Source organism: Larus michahellis, chromosome Z, assembly GCF_964199755.1.
Source record: "Larus michahellis chromosome Z, bLarMic1.1, whole genome shotgun sequence".
Taxonomy (NCBI): Eukaryota; Metazoa; Chordata; class Aves; order Charadriiformes; family Laridae; genus Larus; species Larus michahellis.
The window spans coordinates 36,758,347-36,781,037 of record NC_133930.1 but is presented as its reverse complement, the minus strand read 5'-3'; the positions used below and the strand labels follow the sequence as shown (position 1 = coordinate 36,781,037).

At 39.3% G+C, this 22,691-nt stretch overlaps 1 protein-coding gene across 2 annotated transcripts in view; it reads right to left on the bottom strand.

The window, feature by feature from the left end:
• The window catches only part of ADAMTSL1 (ADAMTS like 1), a 470,647-nt gene that overhangs the window by 152,095 nt on the left and 295,861 nt on the right, over positions 1–22,691 (bottom strand). For both annotated transcript variants that reach the window (XM_074570361.1, XM_074570362.1), the window contains 2 exons: positions 15,196–15,241; positions 3,850–4,086 (listed from right to left, as the gene is read on the bottom strand). In XM_074570361.1, coding sequence (XP_074426462.1) covers positions 3,850–4,086; positions 15,196–15,241 — 283 coding nt within the window. The remainder of the gene's footprint in view (positions 1–3,849; positions 4,087–15,195; positions 15,242–22,691) is intronic.

Genomic DNA, 22,691 nt, shown 5'->3' with positions numbered 1-22,691 from the left:
AAGAAAGAAAGAAATCCATGTTTTTCCATTTTCAGAGAGATTAAGCATTATGTGTGAGGTGCATGAAGCAGAGTGGAGAAATCAGTGTTTTAACACAAATGTTCTGTGCAGTGATTCCCTCTTTTTGTTGCCATGATGATGTAAAGTGTAATGAGAAAGGACAACCTTGATTTCAAATAAAAGCATAATACCAGATATTTTAAAAGAAATAGAACTGTCAATTTTTCTGACATGTATCCTTAAGATAGTCAATATGCAATGCTATGAACAATGAATGTTAACTGCTAATAATGGAAACAGAAGTTTTTTAAAGCTCTTGCTCTCAGTAAATGTGAAGGTGAGCATGAAACTGTCTTGTTTTTACTTCAGTGCAAACAGTAATCAGTGAGTCTGAAATAATGCTTCCACAAAGTATAGACAATTTCTTCCAAATTTCACAGGTGCAATGAAAGATCACTGGCAAAGTGAGAACAATAACTCCAACTGCCATATGCAGAGATTGCTTATACCCTCAAAAAAACAATAATGGAGTAAAGGTACAGGATTTTGCTTTAAAAGCAAGGAAAATTAAATTAGAATTTGGATGGTTTAAAATGTTTTGTGGACTGGATCCCCATTACTTTTACCCATATAGAAATTTCCTAATGTGGAATACTAGAGCCCTGTTTCTCTTAAAAAGCATTCTATTGACTTAAGCATGGTGGTTCAAGCTGGTTGCATCATACCAATGCGGCATACTGTATCCTGAGGTAAACTCAAAACAAGACCAAAGATTACATCTCAGAGTAATCTGTATATCTTTTAAAAAGGAGAAAGGAAAAGGGACCCAAATAACACAGATATCCATATAGAAAGGAATCTAAAATGTTTAGGAGGAACAAGACAATTAGGAATAAATAAAGGGCATTACAAAAAGAGGTTTTCATTTGAAAAATGGTGTTGCTCAATCTCTGTTACCTATGGATCTAAAAGCAAAAATCCAGAAAGAAAAAGACAGCGCTCAGAAATTAATTCCCATTAATTTCTTAGGTTTTTTACACGAAGAACAATGGCAAGATAGAGCCCATCTCTCACGGAATATAAATATATTTATGTTGATGTAATATGGGGATAGGCACGACACACAAGCTTGCATGATTCCTGAACTGGCACGGTCATGTGTACTGCCCTATGCCATGAAGCGTGTCTGAATCAGCAACTGCATAACCTCTCCTATACCTTACATCTGTAAACATAGATAATTTAAACATCTTTTTCTTTAAGACTCTCCAACCATGCTCTTCATTGAATCAAAAATTCAGGGACACAACTTGTTCTACGCACAAAGGTGGCTTTGTGTGTCCTGAATGCAATCAGAAGTCTCTTCTTATTTTAACTGGTAGGTGGCCAGCATGTGAAACAAAGACTTAGCTCAATGACTAGTAATTAAACAAAGACACATAAATGTGCCATTAAGCTACTAGTAATTCTAAACCTCCAAACAACATAAAAAATGAAGGGATAAATATGAGAGAGGAATCTTGTAATTTCCAAATGTTGTATCTTGTGAACAAATCTATATTTGCCAATGACAGTGAAAAACCAGCACGCTTTAATCACAAAAGAGTACTAAGGACACAGAAGGCAATACAACTTACTCTTCATTTCTGCCACTAATAACCTCAGGTACAGCTGGTGAGCACACAACTGGCCACAGGCTGGCACAAATCTTGCATGCTAAGAAATAGCCCTGTGGTTAGTTCAGAGAGCTGACACAATTGTTTGATCCATGGGGAAACATGCACTATGTCTATGTAAGCATACGCTGATCTTAAAGTAATTTCTACTAATTCAGGATTCTTGCACGGATTGTAATTGAATAGGTATGTTTATATGCTTTATAAAATGTTCTAGCTGAACAACATTCAATTCTTTCTTGGTTGCCAACTACAGTGTAAAAAAATCATACCTAGGGGTGTAATCAGAACTTACTATAAAAGTCCATATACTACTCTGTAATAAAGACCCAGTCAAATAATACTTGGATCACTGCAAGCCCACTAGGATGGCAAACTTAGAGTTGCCTTTGGTAGTTTTGCTCTGAGCAATCCAGAAAATATACCTCTTCATCCCCGAGATAGTGTAATTACTTCTTGCAAAGAACCTGTTAAAAAACATAATTCCACTTTTTAATCTTCTGGATCTTAGATGTTGAGTTACTTTAACACACCCAAAAATATAAAAATATTCACTGTGAGGAATGCAGCATGAGCATTTGTACTTTAATATTTTTTTTGTTCATCCTCAAAAATGGTGCAGTAGTTGTAAAGTACATGGAAAATGTTGATAAAGAAACTGGATGTTGAAGAACATGGTAAATATGCAGTCATTGTGTTTATTCATTTAAAAATATTCTACCATTCTAGGGTATATAAGGAAAGGGTGAGTTTAACTGAAATTCCTCAGGGACACTATTGTGAGTGTACTTGTCTGTTTTCAAAATACTTACCTTAGCCACAAAGACAGTTATGAAATAACATCAGTCTTCATATTTGTAAAAGCGTGTCTTCCTTCAACCTTCCAGAACTAAGAAGTGTCATGAGAATGCAAATGACTTTGTTTTAGAAGTGGATGCTTACAAACTCTGTTCCGAAGGGAAGATTTTCTCGGAAAGGTATGCTTCATATTTGGACGAAAAAAGAAATCAGCCTGAGACAGACCCTGAATGTACTGCTCCTAATTTCCAGGCCACTAGAGGCAGAATACTTTGGATCATTCACCCATCCAGATTCCTGTGCCTTTAGTTAAGTTTCTAAAAGATTAAAAAGCACAGAAGAGGACTGAAATTAGTTTGTCTCCTTAGGCAATCTGGAATTTTGAGAAACTTATGCACTTGGCTGAGGTCAAGAGGTCTAGATGATTGGCTTCTTCAGATCACAAACGAGATCAGCACAGTAACTGCCTACTCTGTTTCACATACTGCAGGACTGCTTCTGGCTCTAAACAGAAAGTCAAAGAGAAAGGAAACAGGGAAGAAAGATTCCAAAGGCACATAAAGTGGCTGAAAATACACTGGAAAGCCAACAACACATCAAGTCTACATAGACTTGAAAGAGACCAGGCACTGAAATATGAATCTAGACTCAACCTTTTCTGAGATTTGGGTGTGTTCAGTACTTAACCGAGATGGCACATATGTCCTTCCCTCCATCAGCCTGTAGCCTACATGTAGTTCAGGAGACCAAAGTCTGATGAACATATGTTCAGAAGAGTAGCGATATATAAGTAAAAGCCTGAAGGCAATATAAAACCACATTAGGATGCCAATAAATTGGTTGAATGATCAATACATCTCCATGCACTGTGAAGTGACGGGTTAAAAAGTTCCCATATCTCACTTAAACAGAGAAGCTGAGGCTGAAGGAGATGTAGCAGCTTGCTTAGTTCTGTAGCAAATCAATGGTAGATTTTCCAGTTTATTACGTCATCTACTGCTATGTGGTTTGTGATTTACAGGGAGCAATAATCCTCAAAGATTATGTAATTTCATAGACTTGGAAAACTTTGGTATATCCAAACTAAGAGCTAAGCCATTATTTTCTTATGGTGTTTTCAAATGAGATCTGCTATCACGGCTAACTGTACAAAACTGTTAAAAAACTGAGAATACATTCCTTCAAGAAACCCCCAAGGAAATACAAAGTGAGCAAATAACCTTTGAATTTGTACACCTCTTCCAAGAATGAACACAGATGATTAAAATGAAGAACTTAAAATGACACAAGTATGGAGGAGGAGAGTGAGCATGTGAGCGAGATCTGAGGGGAGGAGTCACAAGGAAAGGCGTTAGGGTAGGGTTTCTGTCCTTACTTGGCACAAGCCGCTGATGCACATGTCCAGGGATTCAGTGTAACACCGGGTCCCATCCAGAACCTTTGGTGCCAGCTCCACAACCAGAGCTGCTCCTCTGGCCTGGCACTTCAGCGAGCATGGGTTGTCGGGGTCATTAGAGACGGGAAGCCACTCATAAAACTGCCCCTGGTACTTGACGTCGTTGTGAGCAGAACACTGCTGGGCACGAAAGTCACCTGCTTCTGGTGGGCAGTCCTACAGAAAACAAAGAGGAAAAGGTCAGCAGGTCTATTCGGGACAGCCATTCGCAGTATCATGCAGCTGGCTGCACTCCACAGCTGCCAGATGTAGACAGATTTTTCTGTTTAGACAAAAAAGACTGATTGAAACAGCTACAGCCACACAGAATTCAACTGGGTAATTATACCTTTCCTTCTTCTTGCTGCAAAAGTATTGAAAGAACATCAAGACCATGTGTAAATATGTTTGGGACATAAGAAATGCACTGTACGTGTCTTAACCACAGCTCTGAAATGCCCTTGCTGAGCCTCTTTCCATTTGTGCACATATGTGGAGAAGTGTCTGTGCACAGCCACTCTCTTCCAGCCAAACTTTCTTCTTTGTTTGAAGAGAAAGAAAAAAGAATTGTGTGATTTAATCGTTTGTTTATTTAAGTTCTTCTCACTAGCTTTTTTTTTTTTTTTTCCCTTCAGTTACCTACATCAGTTGGTAGGGCACCAAGAACCAGAAAAATGTGATACATACTTGCATTTCTTTAACCTAAGATTTCATAACTCACATAATTAGCAACCTATTATTATTTTAATGGTAAGACCTTTTAAAAAACCCATTGTCCCCTTTAGGAGGAGACACATAAACCCTGCTCTGAACCTGGTATACCTGATATAAAAAACAAATACCACTCATATTACTTAAAGTCTCTTGTTGATGAGAATGTGAGGCTTTTCTTACCCACATATATTTTGTTGCCATCATTTAGGACTGAAAAGCATGAGTCAAATTCTCAAGAGAGCAAGACCTTCAAAATCATGAGACTTCAAGCAAAATAAACATGAGTTCCTTTTATTTCCTTTCTAGTTTTTGATCCTTGAAGAGTGATATTTCAAGTTTTCCTGTGCAAGCAACCACAAAGGCTAGAGATTCATTGGTTTTTTTAGAAGTAATATGAATTTCTTACATAATTACTGGAATACAGGAGCTAAGCTTTAGGTAAAACATTAAACGTCATGAGAACTGTGACAAAAAAGCAAATGTTGGCAATATGGCTGCCTCAGATTATTAAGGCCCGAGAGTCCTCCAACTTGCTGCTGTAAGGAAATCTGCTTCTCAATGATAGCAGGTGAAATGAAAACCTCTTATACCCTTTGCTTAAGGACTGTAATATTTTTTTATAGAGAATCATAAATGTAGACTCAATAGAGAATGATTTTGATGTATACACAACCACATAACTAGACAATATCCTTATAAAATGCCTGTATTCTCTGTTTGTCCTCAAACTACTTCATCCTACAGAAATTCAAGCACAGAATCATAGAATCACAGAATGGTTGGGGTTGTAAGGGACCTTAAAGATCATTTAGTTCCAACCCCCCTGCCATGGGCAGGGACACCTCCCACTAGACCAGGCTGCTCAAAGCCCCATCCAGCCTGGCCTTGAACACTTCCAGGGATGGGGCATCCACAACTTCCCTGGGCAGCCTGTTCCAGTGCCTCACCACCCTCACAGTAAAGAATTTCTTCCTGATATCCAATCTAAATCTACCTTCTTTCAGTTTGACACCCTTATTCATAGACTTCTTTTCCTCCCAGCTAGGAAAGTCTTGCTGCTATTGAGGCAAAATATCTCTTCTAAGGTTTCTCAGACCTTTTTTCTACACTTTCATTCACTAACACTTTTCTGCTTTTTTTAAATAGGGCAAATTATTACCGCTTTCAACACAGATCGCATGGGGGCTGCATGTCACTTTATGACTCTGAAGGAGCATTGCTTAGTATTAAGGTCTAAAATAAAACTTGCCTTAAAAATCAAGCTTTCAAATCTTCACTTGAAGCAAATTGGCAGAATCTTGGCTATAAATTTGTCATTTGAATACCCTTGGCTCAAACCCAGAATAACCAACCTGGCCTCTCATTCACTGTGTGGTGGCAATGTGGTTTATGCCCATTTTGTTTGAATGTTAGATGATGTTGGATCACACCACTCCAAACATTTCTTATAGGGAACTAAACTCTACACACATACAAGCCACGGCCTTAAACTGCAGAGCTTCAGATAATTTGCTTTGTACCATGGTAGCAGATTTTCAGTTAATTTGCTTTGTATTTGAGTGTGTTGCAGCCCAAAAGTACCGGGTCAAGCTCCAGTTAAAAGTTCTCCTGCCTAAGTATCAGGGAATAGCGTTCCTGCTAGAAAAGGTTAAATGGATTAAAGCATAAGAGAAAAAAAGGACTTGGGATAAATCTTGCTCTAGAAAAATACATATCAAAGAGCAATAATCCAGAGCTCATTCATCCTTTTTGAAAGTGGAGGCTGAAAGTCCAAGCTCGTAACTGGAATTTTACTGCTGGAGGACTTAGACAGCAGACAGTTTTTCTATTCATATGTTATGGAAGATGAAAAAAAAAAAAAAGGAAAATGTTGAATGTATTTCAGTTTGACTTTAAAATCTCCAGAAAAACTTGGAGGCAATTAGGCTCTTTTTGTGATCTGGGCAAACTGTTGATACAGGACAAAGATTGGACTGCAGCACAGAGTGAAGAGACCAGAAAAAAATGTGGAAATTCATTATTCTTCTGTAGCTCTGTAATTAGAGAAAAAGTGGTCTTTATGTTCTGCTTTCAAACAGAGGATGAATGAGACAGTTACAGCTTGATCGAAGATCTGGTTTAGCTCTATTTTCAAACAGAGAAGAGACAAGCAAAGAGGAACACTGTGGCCTTATTTCCTGCCACAAAATCTTCTAGTGCATACCCTTCTCTGAATTTTTCTGTCCATTAATGAATACAGTCAGGTCTATTGGCTTGGCTTAGGCTTGTTGCAGAGATCCAAGCCAGCTCTCTTGTTTGGTTCAAGCTTGGCTCTACCTTCGAAACTTTCTGGCTTACAATAGCTTTATTTTTACAAAGACAGAAAGGCCCAATAAAGCACACGACATACAGAGTTCATAATCCTGCTTTGTACAGTATTCAATACTATGTTTGTTGTGTTGGATTTTATTTTTAAATCAAAGACAGAAAAAACGTATAGTCAACATAACAAGCTTTCAGGACACGGCAGGTGACCAGGACCGATGTTAAATACTTCAAGTCTTTGATATCATGATCAAAATAAAACAATGGATTCAAATAGTAGAGCTTGTGTTTAAAAAAGTTTTCATGTGAAACTTGAAGCCATTCAAAGAATACATTCAAGCAGTCAGAAATGCAGACATGCATACTTATCTTGGCACACAGACATGAAAAAGGGTCACAGTCTGTCCCACCACTTTTCTCCTACTGAAATCCTGAATCCTAAATCTACCTGAAGGCCTTGAAGATCCCTTCTGCTCAGGGGGGACCTTTCCTCCCAGTTAAGAAAGCGCATGTACTTGCACCTATATACATAACACCTGCATAACCTGTGTAATGGTTTTTTTATACCAAAATGGACGATGTTAAAAAAAGTAATGGTCCGAATATTACCCATCATCAGAGGTCACTGAGACTAAAAAAAGTAGGAACTGTACAGAACTTGGCACTGCTTACTAATCTCTTGTCCATGGGTTTCTTTTGCTTTTTAAATTTACTATTTATTGTTTGTATTACATGTCAGTGGGGATCAGAGCCTCTTTGTGCTGGGCTTTGTGCAATCATATAATGAAAGACAGACATAAGCTCACAGCCTATAAATGAGTATTCTAGTTGCTCAAATAACAGATAAGGCAAAGCCAGTGGTTTTTTTGCATATTTGTTCAAGCAGTAAGTTGCTATTTGCTTCTAAACATTTTGCACACCTTTAGATAAGAACGTTTGCCGTTTTGAAGCAGTCTTCCTGTCCCTCATTTATGCAGCGCTGGCTGCTGGACAGGAGAAACTATAGACTCTGACTCCACAAAGTCTTTTCCTCTTTTAAAAAAATCAGCCTGCTTTCGGTACGTGCATGGGGGCTTGGTGGAAAGGGATCCTCCACAGCTGCCAGCTTGCACTGCTTCGTTGGCCTGCCTGAAGTTAATGATTTACTCCACCTAAGGGTCTGATCCTGGAAGCTACCTAACAATATGTACTTTGTCTACCTGCACAACCGATTGACCGACAAGCGTATGTGCCCACACTTTGAGATGGCAAGAAGTCACGGGCCGAGCCAGTGTAGCAGGGAACCCAAGGTAGCATATCTTTGTATGGGTTATGTAGTTCTGCGAGGTACTTTGCTAACCACATCCGCATGGCCTATGTTTGGCTTGGAGCATGCAGCAGCACTGGTATCTGGCCACAAAAGCACTACAGTCCTGCTTCAGGTTACTCCAGCTTTGGTGCTATATTCAAATCCTACCAGTTTTGTTTTCTTTTGGAAATTATCTGTGGGCCCCTGCAGACACGAGGAACCGCTGCCATTGCACTCCTTGAAGAATCAGAAAGAACTAATAAACTTGAAAGTCTCATCTAAGCCCATTTATCTTCAAGCTTCCTATTCATTAAGACTTTTTAGGGAAGAAAATTTCCACTGAATAGGAAACAACTGTTCCTCCTCTAACTCTGTGAGTCCTAGGTGGCTGTTTCATGACCTTTAGCTTGTGAAGGCTCATGAGATATTCCTGAAACACTGAGACTGTGCTGGATACCTATAATCTCCGTTCATCCTCTCAGGTCAAGATTTCCTCCACTGCAATGAAAATATATATCATTTTAAAGATGATCAGAAACCCCTTTGATGTATGAAACCATTTTAAAATAAACACAGGAGTTTCATCTTCGCCTCTTAGGCACCTAATGCTGGCCATATTATTACGGCTTCATTTGCTTCCTCACATCCAAAATTTTTTTTTAACTTGACCTCCTATTTGACCGTATTGTAATTCATAAGGTCCATGGAGTTTTGCCATGTCTGAATCCCATTCAAAACAATTTCTATTAATCAACAAACCAGTGGAAAAGATAAGATGAATCCCAGATGTCCCTTGATGGTGATAGGTAGATCAGATTTCATGGGACAAAAGAGGGTCAGGCTTTTTAAAGTTTACTTAGTGGGTGAAATGTGGAAGATCATATCTAAGCTGCGATAGGTGGAAACAGTCGAGGAACCTTAAAACAGTTTACAATATATGTGCTTGTATATTTGCAGAGGCCAAGAATGATTTACTATACCTGGAGCTTTTCCTCTGTGCAAAAAATGACTAACAACTGGACTACTCTGTGCAGCATCTGACAGAACAGCTTATTGAACCAGTTCCATGAAGTACGCACAGCCTTTCAGCTACACCAATTTCCCCACTGAGAAAGAAAATCTGAGGTCTTCAAGTAGTGGCTTGCCCAAGACTAAATAAGAACTTTAGATAAAAGTGCAGAGACTTCGGAGATCTCGGGATTTAATGGAAACTCCACTCAGCCTTGAAGCCTTGTTGAGTGCCCTACTTGAATTAAGTTTCCTGCAGCCAGATTTTTCACTAATCTATTCCTGTGAACTTCTAAGTAATTTAGGATCATGCTCAGCTGCTCAGATCGATAGGGGCTCATAATACAGTTTTCTCTGACAACCCCAAGACACTGCAATATCTGACAGATAGAAGCATGACAGAAAAAATATGAACAAAGTAAATGGGGGAATATTAGCAGATGCTTCTGCTCTGTATTAAATAAACATGGAGTGGAGATGAGAGCTAAAACAGTCAGTAAAGTATAGATCTAAATCTCCATGATTACTTGTCATTATAAAGATTTATAAAATCAATTTTCAACCAAAAATTTTTTGGGGTTGTTTTTTTTCTTTAAAGTATGTTCCCATTTTTAGCAAATAATTCAATATGCAGGTTTTCATGTAATTTTAAAATTTTTGTTTGTTTGTATTTTTAAAAATGAAGTGTTTAAATTAGATACAGTAACTTGTATTTAAGCTTGAAAAACTTCCAAATACTTCAGTCAAAAACTAATACAAGTACATAATATGAGAGTACGCTTTTCTAAAAGCATCATGGCCATCCATGATGCCATGCCACATTGGTGATATATTGGAGAAATATTAAAATAAAAAAAAAATTATTATCAGAAATATTGAATTTAAATCTGTGAATCACCCAGAGTCCTGAACAGAGTCCTGAAATGCCACTGTCATGGAAATGATCCAGGTTCTTTGATCTACAAAGATTCTTGATGCATTTACATAGAATGGCAGTAATGGGGTTTTTTTTGTTCTGTTTTTCAATAGTAAAAGATTCAGAGGTTTACTTGCTGAGAGGACAGCAAATTCAGAAGTCAAAGCTGCTACCATTAGTAACATACTAAATGCATTCTTTCCCAAGTACAAAGAAATAATTCCTAGATGACACACTGAGGTTTTAAAATGCACCCATTCAGAAATAAGATGGTAGTTATTAAAATACAGCATTTTAAAGAACAGACTGTAGTCACAATAAATGATCTGAGTTTGGAAGAATTTCCACTTAAAAAGTAAACTGACGTTACGTAAATCTGGTGTTAGTAAGGAGATATATGTAATGCTTATACTTATTTATTTATTTATTTATTTATTATTTTGCTGCTAAATGCTAACTGTGAGATTTGATTGCAAAAGATTTCACATGGCACTTCTAGCCACCAGAGAGCAGAAAAATTAAAACCTGCTAATCATTTTTGTAGCTCTGAAAAAATTATACCTGGTGATGAAGCTCCTCATATACATAAGCCAATGCTTCTGAAAATTATGCACATATATGGAAGTTTAGGTTTGACACTTTCCAACAGGCTGGGCTTTGGTGCCTGGAAAGAAGATAGTGTCATTCTGTCAAAAGTAAGATGGGCAATATTGGTGCTGGTGTGTACAAAATGCAGCATGAGCTGATAAGAAACAGGGATGGAAGCAGCTTGTCTGAATACAAGCCAAAAAATGGGGGATGTCATTACAGTTGGTATTTCAGCCAAGTGAAGAAAGTGAGGTATATATAAAAAAGAGCTGCAGGTGGTGTTTACAAGTTTTGGTGGTCTGATTAATGGGATCTACCATCTACAAATTTTATGTTAGGCTTCACAGAACTGCATCTAAACCTTGTTGAGAGGATTAGTAACGTGCAGCTTCCAGCATTGTCTATTTTCATGTCAAACAGCAAAATCTGAAGAGCAGCTTTATATGTAGTGTTCGTCATCATGTTGGCAGGTATAAGCAAGTAAATACAAAAACCATAGTCCTTTGGGAACAAAGTGCCAGTCTCATGCATATCTTTTTTTTTTTTTTTCCCGGTCTGCTTCAGGAAGCAGTCCAATATAGGGAAAAATGTCAGGGAAAATAAAAATGTTTTCGATCACAAAAAGGGGTTTGACAATTGAGGAGAATGATGAGAGAAGGCACGAAGACAGGATACATTCCAACAAACATCCTTCAGATAGATTTTCCTGTAAATGGGGGAAGAGAAAGCAAAAAACAGCGTAGTGGCAGAAGGACTGAAAAAGAGAAAGGGCAAATGAGGCAGCATGATACACTGTACACTGGTACAAAGGCTGGAGCGAACCTGGTGACTAAGAACGTGCTTAGAAGAAGGAACAGAGAGCGTAATAGCTTGGGAAAAAAAAAAAAAGAACTAGTAAATAAATCCTACTCACAGTTTGGAAATATTTTTGTTTATTTTGCATAATGTTTAGTATAACAACCCAGCTAGATGCAAAAACATGTTTTCATTGCATTCAGAGTAATTTTCTAAAGAAAAACAAATGACTCCCTCTCTCCCCTCCACAATTATATTCTAAAATGGCTGGAAACATACTTGGAGTCAATATGAATAGTAAGAAGAAAAAAAGCAGATGCAATTCAACCCTAAATCATCTTCAGACTCTCTCATTCCTTCTTTTACTATTTACACATGTGGCTTCATACCCATAATCTTTCCAGATTCTGATCAACACCAGGCAATGCGAGTGGTGAACATACTGGACTGGATCTGTTCTTTTAAGGACTGCTCAGAAGCTTTACAGACAGCAGTATCAATCTCTCTTACAGTCTATACTACGCAAAACGGTTCAGCATCCCTAGAATAACACAGGTCACTGAAGAAACAGGCATACCACTCTCTCCCCTTGCCTCTCTTTTTCTTTATCTCATTCTTTTTTTTCCCCCTGTAATTTAATTTCAGGATGAATTAAAACCAGCTGTAGCAAAATCTTGAAAATGATAGTGCCTATGAAAACGTGTTCATTGCCAGACTCCAAGAAGTATTCTTCCCATTCTCCAATTTCACCTTTGAAATAAAGAGTTTGCTTTTAGTGTATGTGACTACCCTGCCTTTCCTGTATGAGGACAGTCATATAAACAAAAATGCATCCGTTTACAGAAAGACAGTTTACAGAAAATGAAAAGATAGGTTATTTTTTGAACAATAACATCAGTCCTCAAGTTATGCAAAAGCTAACGGTAATGAAAGCTTGGATTTCAGGACTCACTGATTTCCACAAGAATCAAAAAGGAATTTTCCACAATGCAGGATAGCTAGCTTCATTTGAAGGGGTGGAATGGGGGGAATTGCTCTCATTTTCCTTTAAAGTAACAGACTGTCATCTAACAGATGAAACTGTAGGTCTCATTGAGCCTGGAAGATTCGTCCTTCTGATTTTCAGTGTCTTTGTGGATGAAATCTTAAAAGGTAAAGTCAGAGTTAACAAAAATATACAAAATATTGTGTGCCTTTTCCAGTGCAGAATTCCACAACAAATCATGGGATTAATGAATTGTTTCCAAGACTCAGTTGTGTGTGTATCCTTGGATTTTGGAGACCAAGACGGTAGGCTTCATTAAAGTATATGATTTTTTTAAAATATTCTGAAAGAAACAAACAGTGTTTCAGGGGTGCAGCTACACAATTTAGTAACAGAATGGATTTCAGTGCAGTTTTACATCCGGGATTCACAAACTGCTTTAGGCTTCCACTGGCACTGCACAAGGTATTTGAAAGTGGTACCCAGCCCCAGAAACACGAGGCTGAGGACCACCACAGCTGTGTCAGGATCCTGCCACGACTTCTGATGCTGGTCATGGTGGCAGTGCCCTTGTAAAGACTGATGTTGTGAATACTGGTGCACAGCATCTCAGATGAGTGGAGATGGTAGGTGGAAGGGCATAACATGTGAATCAAAGACTCAACATACTTTAAAAATAGAAAATACTTTTCCCTAAATCAAATGCCTGTGAAATGAATACATCCAAGTACTTTCCTTACGACAGAAAGCTGAAAGCTGCATTTGGAGGGCCTGGTCAACCTATGATGAAGTCATAAGCTCAGGAATAGTTTGATTTTCTGCTAGTTTTGCAAGTTTAACAAAAAAACCCAAAAAACCCCCAAACACCCAAATGAAAACTCATTTAATCCTTTTATTAAGGAAAAGAGCAATGTAGCACAGTCCTTTCTTTACCCTCTCCAAAAAAAGGAGTTAAAAACAGAAATGCAGTCCTGGGTCTTCGTAATTCAGTGGCAAAACTTTCACTGATTTCAGCATAGGAAAACACTTTCAAAGTTTCAGTTTGGATTATTTGGTATGAAATAATTGAGTTCTGCAGCTGCATGCCTCACTGCTATGTTGGAAATTCTGGAGCCAGTATTGCCAAATGCAAGGTAGGTAAAGGAATTGCCTGACAAAACTATGAAAGGTTTTATTTTGAAGGCAAACTGTTCAGGTGCACATTTCCAAAACAGAATCTAAGCTAAAAGTAACATTTAAATAATTATTCCTTATCTTGGAAAGTTAAGCTCAATGATTCCAAAATAAGGGCTGCAACACGGGTAAGACCCCAGCCTCTCGTTAGGGTGATCTGTGAGCAGCTAATGGCAGCAGAGGAGGATGATAGTTTGTCTCACTGCTCTGAGCATACGCAGGGCAGGTCAGGAGGGGAAGGGGACTGTCACAATGCGCATGCATTCACAAATCAAAACAAAACTGATGGGTCTAATTGTAGTCCAATTAGCCTTTAACAGTATCTCTTCCCCCCCCCCCCCCCTTCTTTTTGTGTCATATTCCACATAGCTACAGCAGGCAACTTGACTAGCACAAATCAACCATTCCTTCCATGCTCATGGTGTAGTCCAAGTGTCGCAGAGGCGGAAACTGGACTGTTAATCAGCCAGCAGATCTATTTATTGACTGCTGTAGTTCTTGTCAGTTAGTGAGGCAGATGCCTAGACTCATGAGAGATTTCAGGAACAAAAAGTATACACCCAGAACAAATTTCAGAGAAAGAAGTGTGAGAAATCTTACTGCATGGGAGACTACAACTCAGATAGAAGCATTTTCTTTCATTGTGAGCTGTGGTCTGTTGAAGAAAATATAAGCTAAATATGAGGGAATGTATTCATTTTTTTAACTTAAACTTTTAAACATTTTTAGACAAAGCACCTATTGAAAGGCTTCTGAATATGTCCCTATCAGGCGTGAGAAAGCTTGGCCCCATGCACGTTCGATTTCATTTTCCATCTTTACTGGTAAAACTGACATTTCTCCATGTAATTTGAGAGCTTTTACTATTCTTGGCATCCAATAAAACTTTCCGTATGAAAGTCTTTATTTCCATTTTCACCAGTGAAAACACACTTTCACTTTGGTGAGCACTGAAGTTGAAGTTTCTTATTTTATTGTATTGAAAACTACGTTCACCATACATAAAAAACAAGCAAGAGCCTTTGTAAAGGCCAAAACACTGGTACTGGCTACCTAAAACTGCTTTTTTAAGACATGCAATGTAATTCCAACGCTGGGAGGGCACAGGTGAACAGAAACATGTATCTCTTAGTAACTTGTCTTCAATCCTTAACAGCTTAATCCTCCAGCCTGACAAACTGCCCAATGTGAACCAGCTGGTTACCAACGTAATACTGGGAACACAAGTGGTCTTGATTTCTACCAGGCGGGTTGTAAAGAGCAGCTCTGAAGTTTCACTGAGACTCTATTTGGAAAGGCTGGGACTGCAATCCCTTCCAAACAGTTTTAGCATCATGCTATGCCATAATCTCCCCAGCTTTTCAAGAAACTGACAAAGGGTTGCCTGTGGTCCTGTGGTATGAAGGCAGTTTAGGTAGCTACAGTATTCTCACTATCACGTTACCAAATTATTTTATGTAATATGGACATGATTGTTGTATGCGATGATTTGTAGCATATCAGAGCTATACTTACCACATTGCTGCACGTCCTGTACCGGATGTTTCGCCCTTCACAGGTCCTGTGTCCAAAAATTAAAAACAAACCCAAAAATATTAATAGCTGAATATAAAAAGCAAATACACAGTGTTTACTGTGTCAGCATCTTTCCTAGAAAGATCTCTAAGGACCTAATCCCCCACCAACCCTCTTCCCCAAAGTAAAGGGCTCTCTCTCCCTATACAGGTATTGAGGTATGAATTCTACAGCTCCACAGTTTCCTACCTTTGCTTTAAAAATAAGTTTCTAGAAGGTGGCATCAGTTTATAAATGAGGTTGGAGGTGAGAGTACAGAGCTTAGTTGGAGATCAATGTGTCTCCCAGCTACTCACAATGATTTCACAAAAGCAGAGAGCTCTGCGTCCACCCAGGCACAGACCTTCACCCTGACAAAGTCTGAGCAGCTGGGCTTTGTCTGGTCTGCTGGGGAACAAGCCATGCACTGGCAGGAAGGAAACATGTCTGCAGCAGCAAGAAATGACAGGCTAGCAGGACACGGCTTTTTCCCAATTTGATGAGGGGAAAAGGAGAGCATCAACCTTCCCCACCCCGATCCACCAGCCCTGCGCTACTCCCAGATCCCTGCTGCAGAACAGCATCCAAAGAGCAGCTGGGCCCAGCGGAGGTCAAGGAGGGCACGTGCCCTGATGTGTGCTCTCCGTGGCTCTCCTCCTTTTCCTCCACAGCAGACCCATACCGGCCCTTATGCTGGCAGAGCTCCCAGAAGAAAGGTCAACACCCAGATATCTTTTTAGCACTCAGCAGCATGTATTCCGAGTATTTGACCTTAGGTGAAGTTTCATGTGTTTTATGAGTTCAGACAGCATACTCTGTGGAGGTGCTCAGTACAAATCAGAATGCAGGGTTTGGCTTTTAAAGATTATCCTTCAAAAGAATAGAATTCCTTACATTTTTAATTTCTTAATTTCACAACTTACCCCCCCCCCTTTTTTTTTTGGCCAGAATTTAACAAGCACACATTCCTTGAGGACTAAATGCCTGCCAAGACGGAATTTTTAAATCCAAACCATTTTGAACTATCCAAAAGAAAGGACAGCATCTGCATGCATTTGTGTCGTCGTTTTTTTTTTTCCCTTGGTGTTTTTTAAAACTTTTTCCATACTGAGTTAACTCTAAAATAAACTGAATGAATTTCCTTTAAATTGTTGAAGTCATCCTTCCTCCCACCTTTATCCACAAGACTTAATTGTGAAGTTCCTCCAGTAGTCATTTACACCTACATGAGTACAAAATCAGGGCAAAACACGGTTTTGCAAATGTGTCACAGTGGTGTCAATGATAGCAAGAGAAGATAAACAAGTAAACAAACCCTATCACTTTTTCAGAAGAAATGTAAGCAGAAAGACAACATATCCTGTTGTGTAGCATCTGGCATACAAAGAATGCTATTAAAAGCATAATAGAAATACCACTAATTCAATGCTTTTGTAATGTTATATAATTAATTCAAGTAAATTTTGATCATTGAAAGCATGCACTGAAGTGAAAAATGTGCAGAGAGTATCTAGCACTAGAAAAAAACAGTTTTAGCAGTTCAAAAATAACAATTATATTCACAACAGGCTATGAACTAAAAAAAACCCCAAACACCAAACCACGCAACCAACCCACCAACCTCAGTCATTCCTGAGCAATATCGATAAGCTGGTAGTGATATTGTGGTGGAGGCCAAACCTGTTCACACTCCACTACATTCAGCAGAGGTACTCTTGATTTACACTGATAGATAGCACAGAAAAAAGTACATTACGCAGCAAGCAGGTAGTCCTAGTGCAGGCCTTCTACACCACACTGAATACCTTGTTGAGCAAGCTTCATACATGCCCCATCTGTCTCTCAGAAATGCCATACAACCCATCAGACATCTCTCTGCTTCACACAGACCTGCTGTTACCACAGGTCAATTACCATCATTTATTAATCTCATAACCATTGAACTGTCAGGGAAATTTAAATTTCCTTTCTACCATCTGCCTCACAGTTTCTTCTTTTCACAGTTTCTTCATGTTGTCTGTTTTGAAATGAAAAAAATGCTTATTTTTCACTTATTCTTTTTATTAGGGAAAAGAATAGGTACTTTCATTAGACATATGCCACAGAACTATTCAGATTTTTCCTCCAATTTCCCTCCTTTGGCTAATGGCCAAGGTTGTTCAGAGAAAATGTGCAGTTCTGGATGTGCTGTGACGATTCATGAACTCTAGGAACCACTCTTGCAAAACTCCCCTTGTCCCCTTCTTCAAGACCAAACTTTGGGGTTTCGTTGTTTGAGCTCATTAGTTTCCCAGTTATCGCCCATGAACAAAAAGCAGGCAAACTGCTTTCAGCCAGAACTAATATATTTTGACAATAGATTTGCAGAGTAGTTTGCATTTCAGTTCTATGCTGCTTTAGTACAGTATTCCAGATTTTCTTTAAGTGAAGTATCTACTTCTGGTTTCAAAATCTTCGCATTTGTGGAAAAAAAATAGATGGTTAAAAAGACTCTGAAAAAAAAATAAATAGCAGCTTTTGTGGTGCACAGATTTTGATTTTTAAAAGTAAATTCTGTTTCTGAACCTCTTTATGCTTAAAATAGGGAAGCTGAAACCATCTAGTGAACTTAATCCTGCTAGAGTGAAATACACAGCATCTTGCATGACACCAAGCCAGACCAGGTTTTCTCCTCTAGGCAGGGTTTGAATTGAAGGTACGGGTCCCAAATCTCAGCGTGGATGCTTTGCAGAATGCCACAGGACAGAGTATTTAACATGCAAGAAAGGACCACAGCAGATTAGTGAGACCATGTTACGAGATACAGTCACCACACATTCTCTGAGCTTTGCAGGGATAAATGAGAACTTGTATCAACAAGGAGTATACACAGCCACTTGGAAAAGTCAACAGTGACCCAAAATGGCAAGCTCGTCTTGGGGAGCACATGAAGAGTGGGAGCAGTAAGAGGTACTTCTAGTCTTCTCTGTTATCTGTACACTGCAGGGGATTTTACAGAGGAAAAAGGTAGCTGAGGGTTTGGCTTGACAGGCAATTATTTTCATGTGAATATGAAAGAAAAGCAAGCTATTGGGAATCATATTTCATTCTTCAAATCCAGTCACTTGTTTCCAGTAAAGTTTCTGAAAGAGGTTAACAACTTTTAATATATTAAAATATTCACTTCTCTTAATGTAAACAACCTGAAACCCTGGTATTTATTTCTCCAGGCTCCAGTTTGTAAAGGGGCTTAGTTCAAATCTCCCCCCCTCCCAAAGGTCTAAAGTAAATGTGTATTTGTGCTCAGCTAGAGTTAGAAGCCTTGCAATAATCTATGCCAGAAAGAATAGCAACCCCATGCCAAAGTTGCCTTTAACTGTAATTACCAAAGACGATGAAAGAGATTTGCAGAGGAGGACCTCATCAACTCCTGCCACTCTCAGCAGTCATCAAAGTTTGAAATGCTTTTCTTAAGAAACAAGTCTCCACATAAGCAAGCAACTATGAGCCAGAGGTGGGTTATTTTTGTGGATGTGAATTTTGATGCAACTGTTCACTACAGGGGTTTGAACGTTGATGTAATGTTGGACAATCTTCACTCTCCTTTATTTTCACACCCCTTAATAACCACTCTTCTGGGACAGATTTTAGTTTCTTCACTGTACTTGTGGGAAAAGTATGCTGTGGGCCTTTCTCCTACCACGAGATCTTAGGCAGGCTGTGTCAGGCCTCCCCTTCCCCCGGTGCCAGCAAGCGTGAGGCTGTGCTACACACACAAGAACCCCTTCTTGTATCTCTTTTTTCTCAGCTGGTTGCTCCTACCTCTTTCCCAAAAGTTGCGCAGTGTTATGAACCCCTCTCATCCTCAATACAATTTCTGTGTTTGTCCGTCTCTGGGGAAAAAAGAGTCTCTTTTATTCTTTCAGCATATCCCTTTTCCCTTAAAGGAAATGTGAGGGAAGGCCACAGACACCAAACTGTTATGAAAAAGGAAGATGCATCAGAACTGCATTGACTTTGAGTTCACTTTTTAAAACTGTGTGGTCGGGTTTGCCCAACTTGATGTCCAAATCATTCAATTGACAATACATTGAAAAGATGTGTTTAAATGTCTCCATATTCTTTTGTTAAGAAGCACCTTGCCTGCCACAATGGATTGTGCAGATGCACTGATATGTTTTGCCATGCAACTTGGTGTTGCAACTGAAAAAAATCTTTCATTCTTTATGTTTAGGAAACTGTCACTTACAGACTTCTGCACCTTGGTGAAATAGTGAAATATCAGAAATGTTACAGGAATAGTTAACTTTGAGACAAGAAAAATGGGCATGGATAGACAAGCCAAGTTTCCCTGGCAAATTTAGTTACAGATCTTATGAATATCCTTTCTACAGGAGTAAAAAAATAAACAACCAGGAGGCAAAATACCAACTTGAGTCACTACACACAGGAAGCTGGGTAAGCAAATGAAAACACAGGCACTGATATGTGGCCACCAAAGAACTACTTTGTGCATAAATAATGTTTTTGACAATCTTATTATTAGGGAATCCATTATTCTGATGTAAATGATGTGTCGTACTTAACATGAATGAGCCCATGTTAACCTCATGAAATTCAACAAGGCCAAGTGCAAGGTCCTCCACCTGGGCCAGGTCTGTCTCCAATATCAATACAGGCTGGGGGATGAATTGACTGAAAGCAGCCTTGAGGAGAAGACCTGGGGATACTGGTGGATGAAACCCTACCTGGGTGGATGAGACCCTACCTGGAGTACTGCATCCAGCTCTGGGGTCCCCAGTACAAGACAGACATTGACCTGATAAAGTAGATCCACACGAGGGCCACAAAAATGATCAGAGGGCTGGAACAAATCTCCTATGAAGAAAGGCTGAGAGAGTTGGGTTGAAGACGGGTTCACAAGGTGAAAGTCCCATTTAACCAACTTAATTTCCTTTTATGACAAGGTCACCCACCTAGTTGACCAAGGGAAGCCAGTAGATGTGTGGGGTTTTTTATTTTAGCAAAGCTTTTGTTACTCTCTCTCACAGTATCCTTCTGGACATAACGTCCAGCACACAGCTAGACAAGTCCATAATACATTGGTTCAGCAATTGGCTGATGGGATCAGCTCAAAAAGAGTTATAGTAAATGGGGTCACATCAGGCTGGTGGCCAGTCATCAGTGGGGTTCCCCAGGGCTCAATTTTAGGGCCAGTGCTCTTTAATGTTTTTATAAGTGATCTGGACAATGGACTTGAATGTACATTAAGTAAGTTTGCCGATGATACTAAATTAGGAGGAGCTGTGTACTCCCTTGAGGGCAGAGAGACCTTACAGAGAGATCTGGGTAGACTAGAGAGCTGGGCAACCACGAACTGTATGAAATTTAACAAGAGCAAGTGCAAGATTATCCACCTGGGACAGACTAATCCTCATATACATGCAAACTGGAGGATGAGAGGCAGCCCCATGGAAGGAGATCTGGGGGGCTGGGTTGATGGCAAGCTGAATATGAGTCAACAGTGTGCCCTTGCAGCCAAAATGGCCAACCGTGTCCTCGAGTGCATCAAACACAACATCGCCAGCCGGTTGAGGGAGGTGATTGTTCCACTCTCCATTGCACTGGTGCGGCCCCACCTTGAGTACTCTGTGCAGTTTTGGGTGCCTCAGTATAAGAAGGACATCAAACTATTTGTGTGCAGAAAAGGGCAACAAAGATGGTGAAAGGTCTCAAGGGCAAAATTTAAGAGGAGCAGCTGAGGTCACTTGGTTTGTTCAGCTTGGAGACGAGAAAGGTGAGGGGTGCCTTCATTGCAGTCTACAGCTTCCTCAAGGCGGGGCAGCAGAGGGGGAGGTGCTGATCTCCGCTCTCTGGTGACCAGCTCTAGGACATGAGGAAATGGAATGAAGCTGCCTCAGGGAAGTTCAGATTGGACATTAGAAAAGGTTCTTCACTGAGAGGGTGGTCAGCCACTGGAATAGGCTCCCCTAGGAAGTGGTCACTGCATCAAGCCTGCCAGAGTTCAAGGAGCATCTGGACAATGTTCTTAGTCATATGGTTTAGTTTTAGGTAGTCCTGCATGGAGGACCCATGATCCTTATGGGTCCTTTCCAACTTGAGGTATTCTGTGATTCTCTGTTTAACCTGGAGAAAAGGCTCCAGAGGACCTTACTACAGCCTTTAAATATATAAAAGGGCTTAGATAAAAGATGGAGAAAGACTTTTTACAAAGGCCTTTACTGACAGGACAAGGGGCAATGATTTTAAACTAGAAGCAGATAGATTTAGGTTGGACACAAAGAAAAATTTATTACACTGCATGTGGTAAGGCACTGGAACAGGTTACCCAGAGAAGTTGTGGATGCCCCATCCCTGGAAGTGTTCGAGGTCAGGTTGGATGGGGCTTTAAGCAGCCTGATCTAGTGAAAGATATCCCTGTCCATGGCAGGGGAGATGGACTAGATGATCTTTAAAGGTCCTTTCCAACCCAAACCATTCTATGATTCTATGATTATATAAATATTGACCCTCATGTATGTGAAGGGGATGAGTATGAATATAAAAAAAAGCCATCATACTGGGCTCTACTCTGTGAAACTCTGCTGTATATCTAGAGTAATTTCACTCGAATCAAAAGAATGAAATACAGCTATACACATATGGAATATGACCATGCATTCTATCAATGAGATGCTGTTAGAAGAAAAGAAAATAGGAAAAAATGACTTTATTTAATACTTAGTCCAAACCAAAACCTGACTTACTGTCTGACTGACAGCAAAACTGAAGTTTGCTGAGGGGTAGAGTTCAGATTTGAGACTTTTTTGGGGAATGTTATACAAACAATGATCATCTGCAGCTCCAACTGTGCTCCAACCCACGCAAAGGTCTTCCTCGCGGTAGCTTCTGATACCCTTGGAGTTTAAGGTTGGTGTTATATTTACTCAAAAGTAAGGAGACCTTGGACTTCTGTTGTAGAAATTGCTGAACAGAATAGAGTTTATTCGAGTTTTTATTTCCAACTTCTTCTTTGCATTATTCGGAGCCACTGAATGTTATTTTCTAAGTAACAGCTGGCATTAAATGACACTCTGTAAACTTTCAGTAAAATATGACTGGCTAGTCCAATAAAAATAACAAAAATCAAACTTGAGAAAATAAAGGAAAAGGAGAAAAAATTGTCAGAGTGCTTTCAGACTAGTGTCTATTTTCATGCATTTAGTCTCTTGTATCTGTTTGTCACTGCGGTATTTTTTATTTTCTTAACAATCTTTAAAAAAGTGCCTTTAGCTTTAGATTTGCACATATGACACATATTGCAGATATACAGAAAATAATTACAGTTGCAAATGTTTTTCAGTTACTGACTAGCCAAGAAAGGCAGAAAAAAGAGAAGAATTAAAGAAGTGCCTTTCAGCAAAGCAATGGCAAGAGGTCTCTTCAGAGTCCAAGTGGAAAGAAAACACAATACTAAA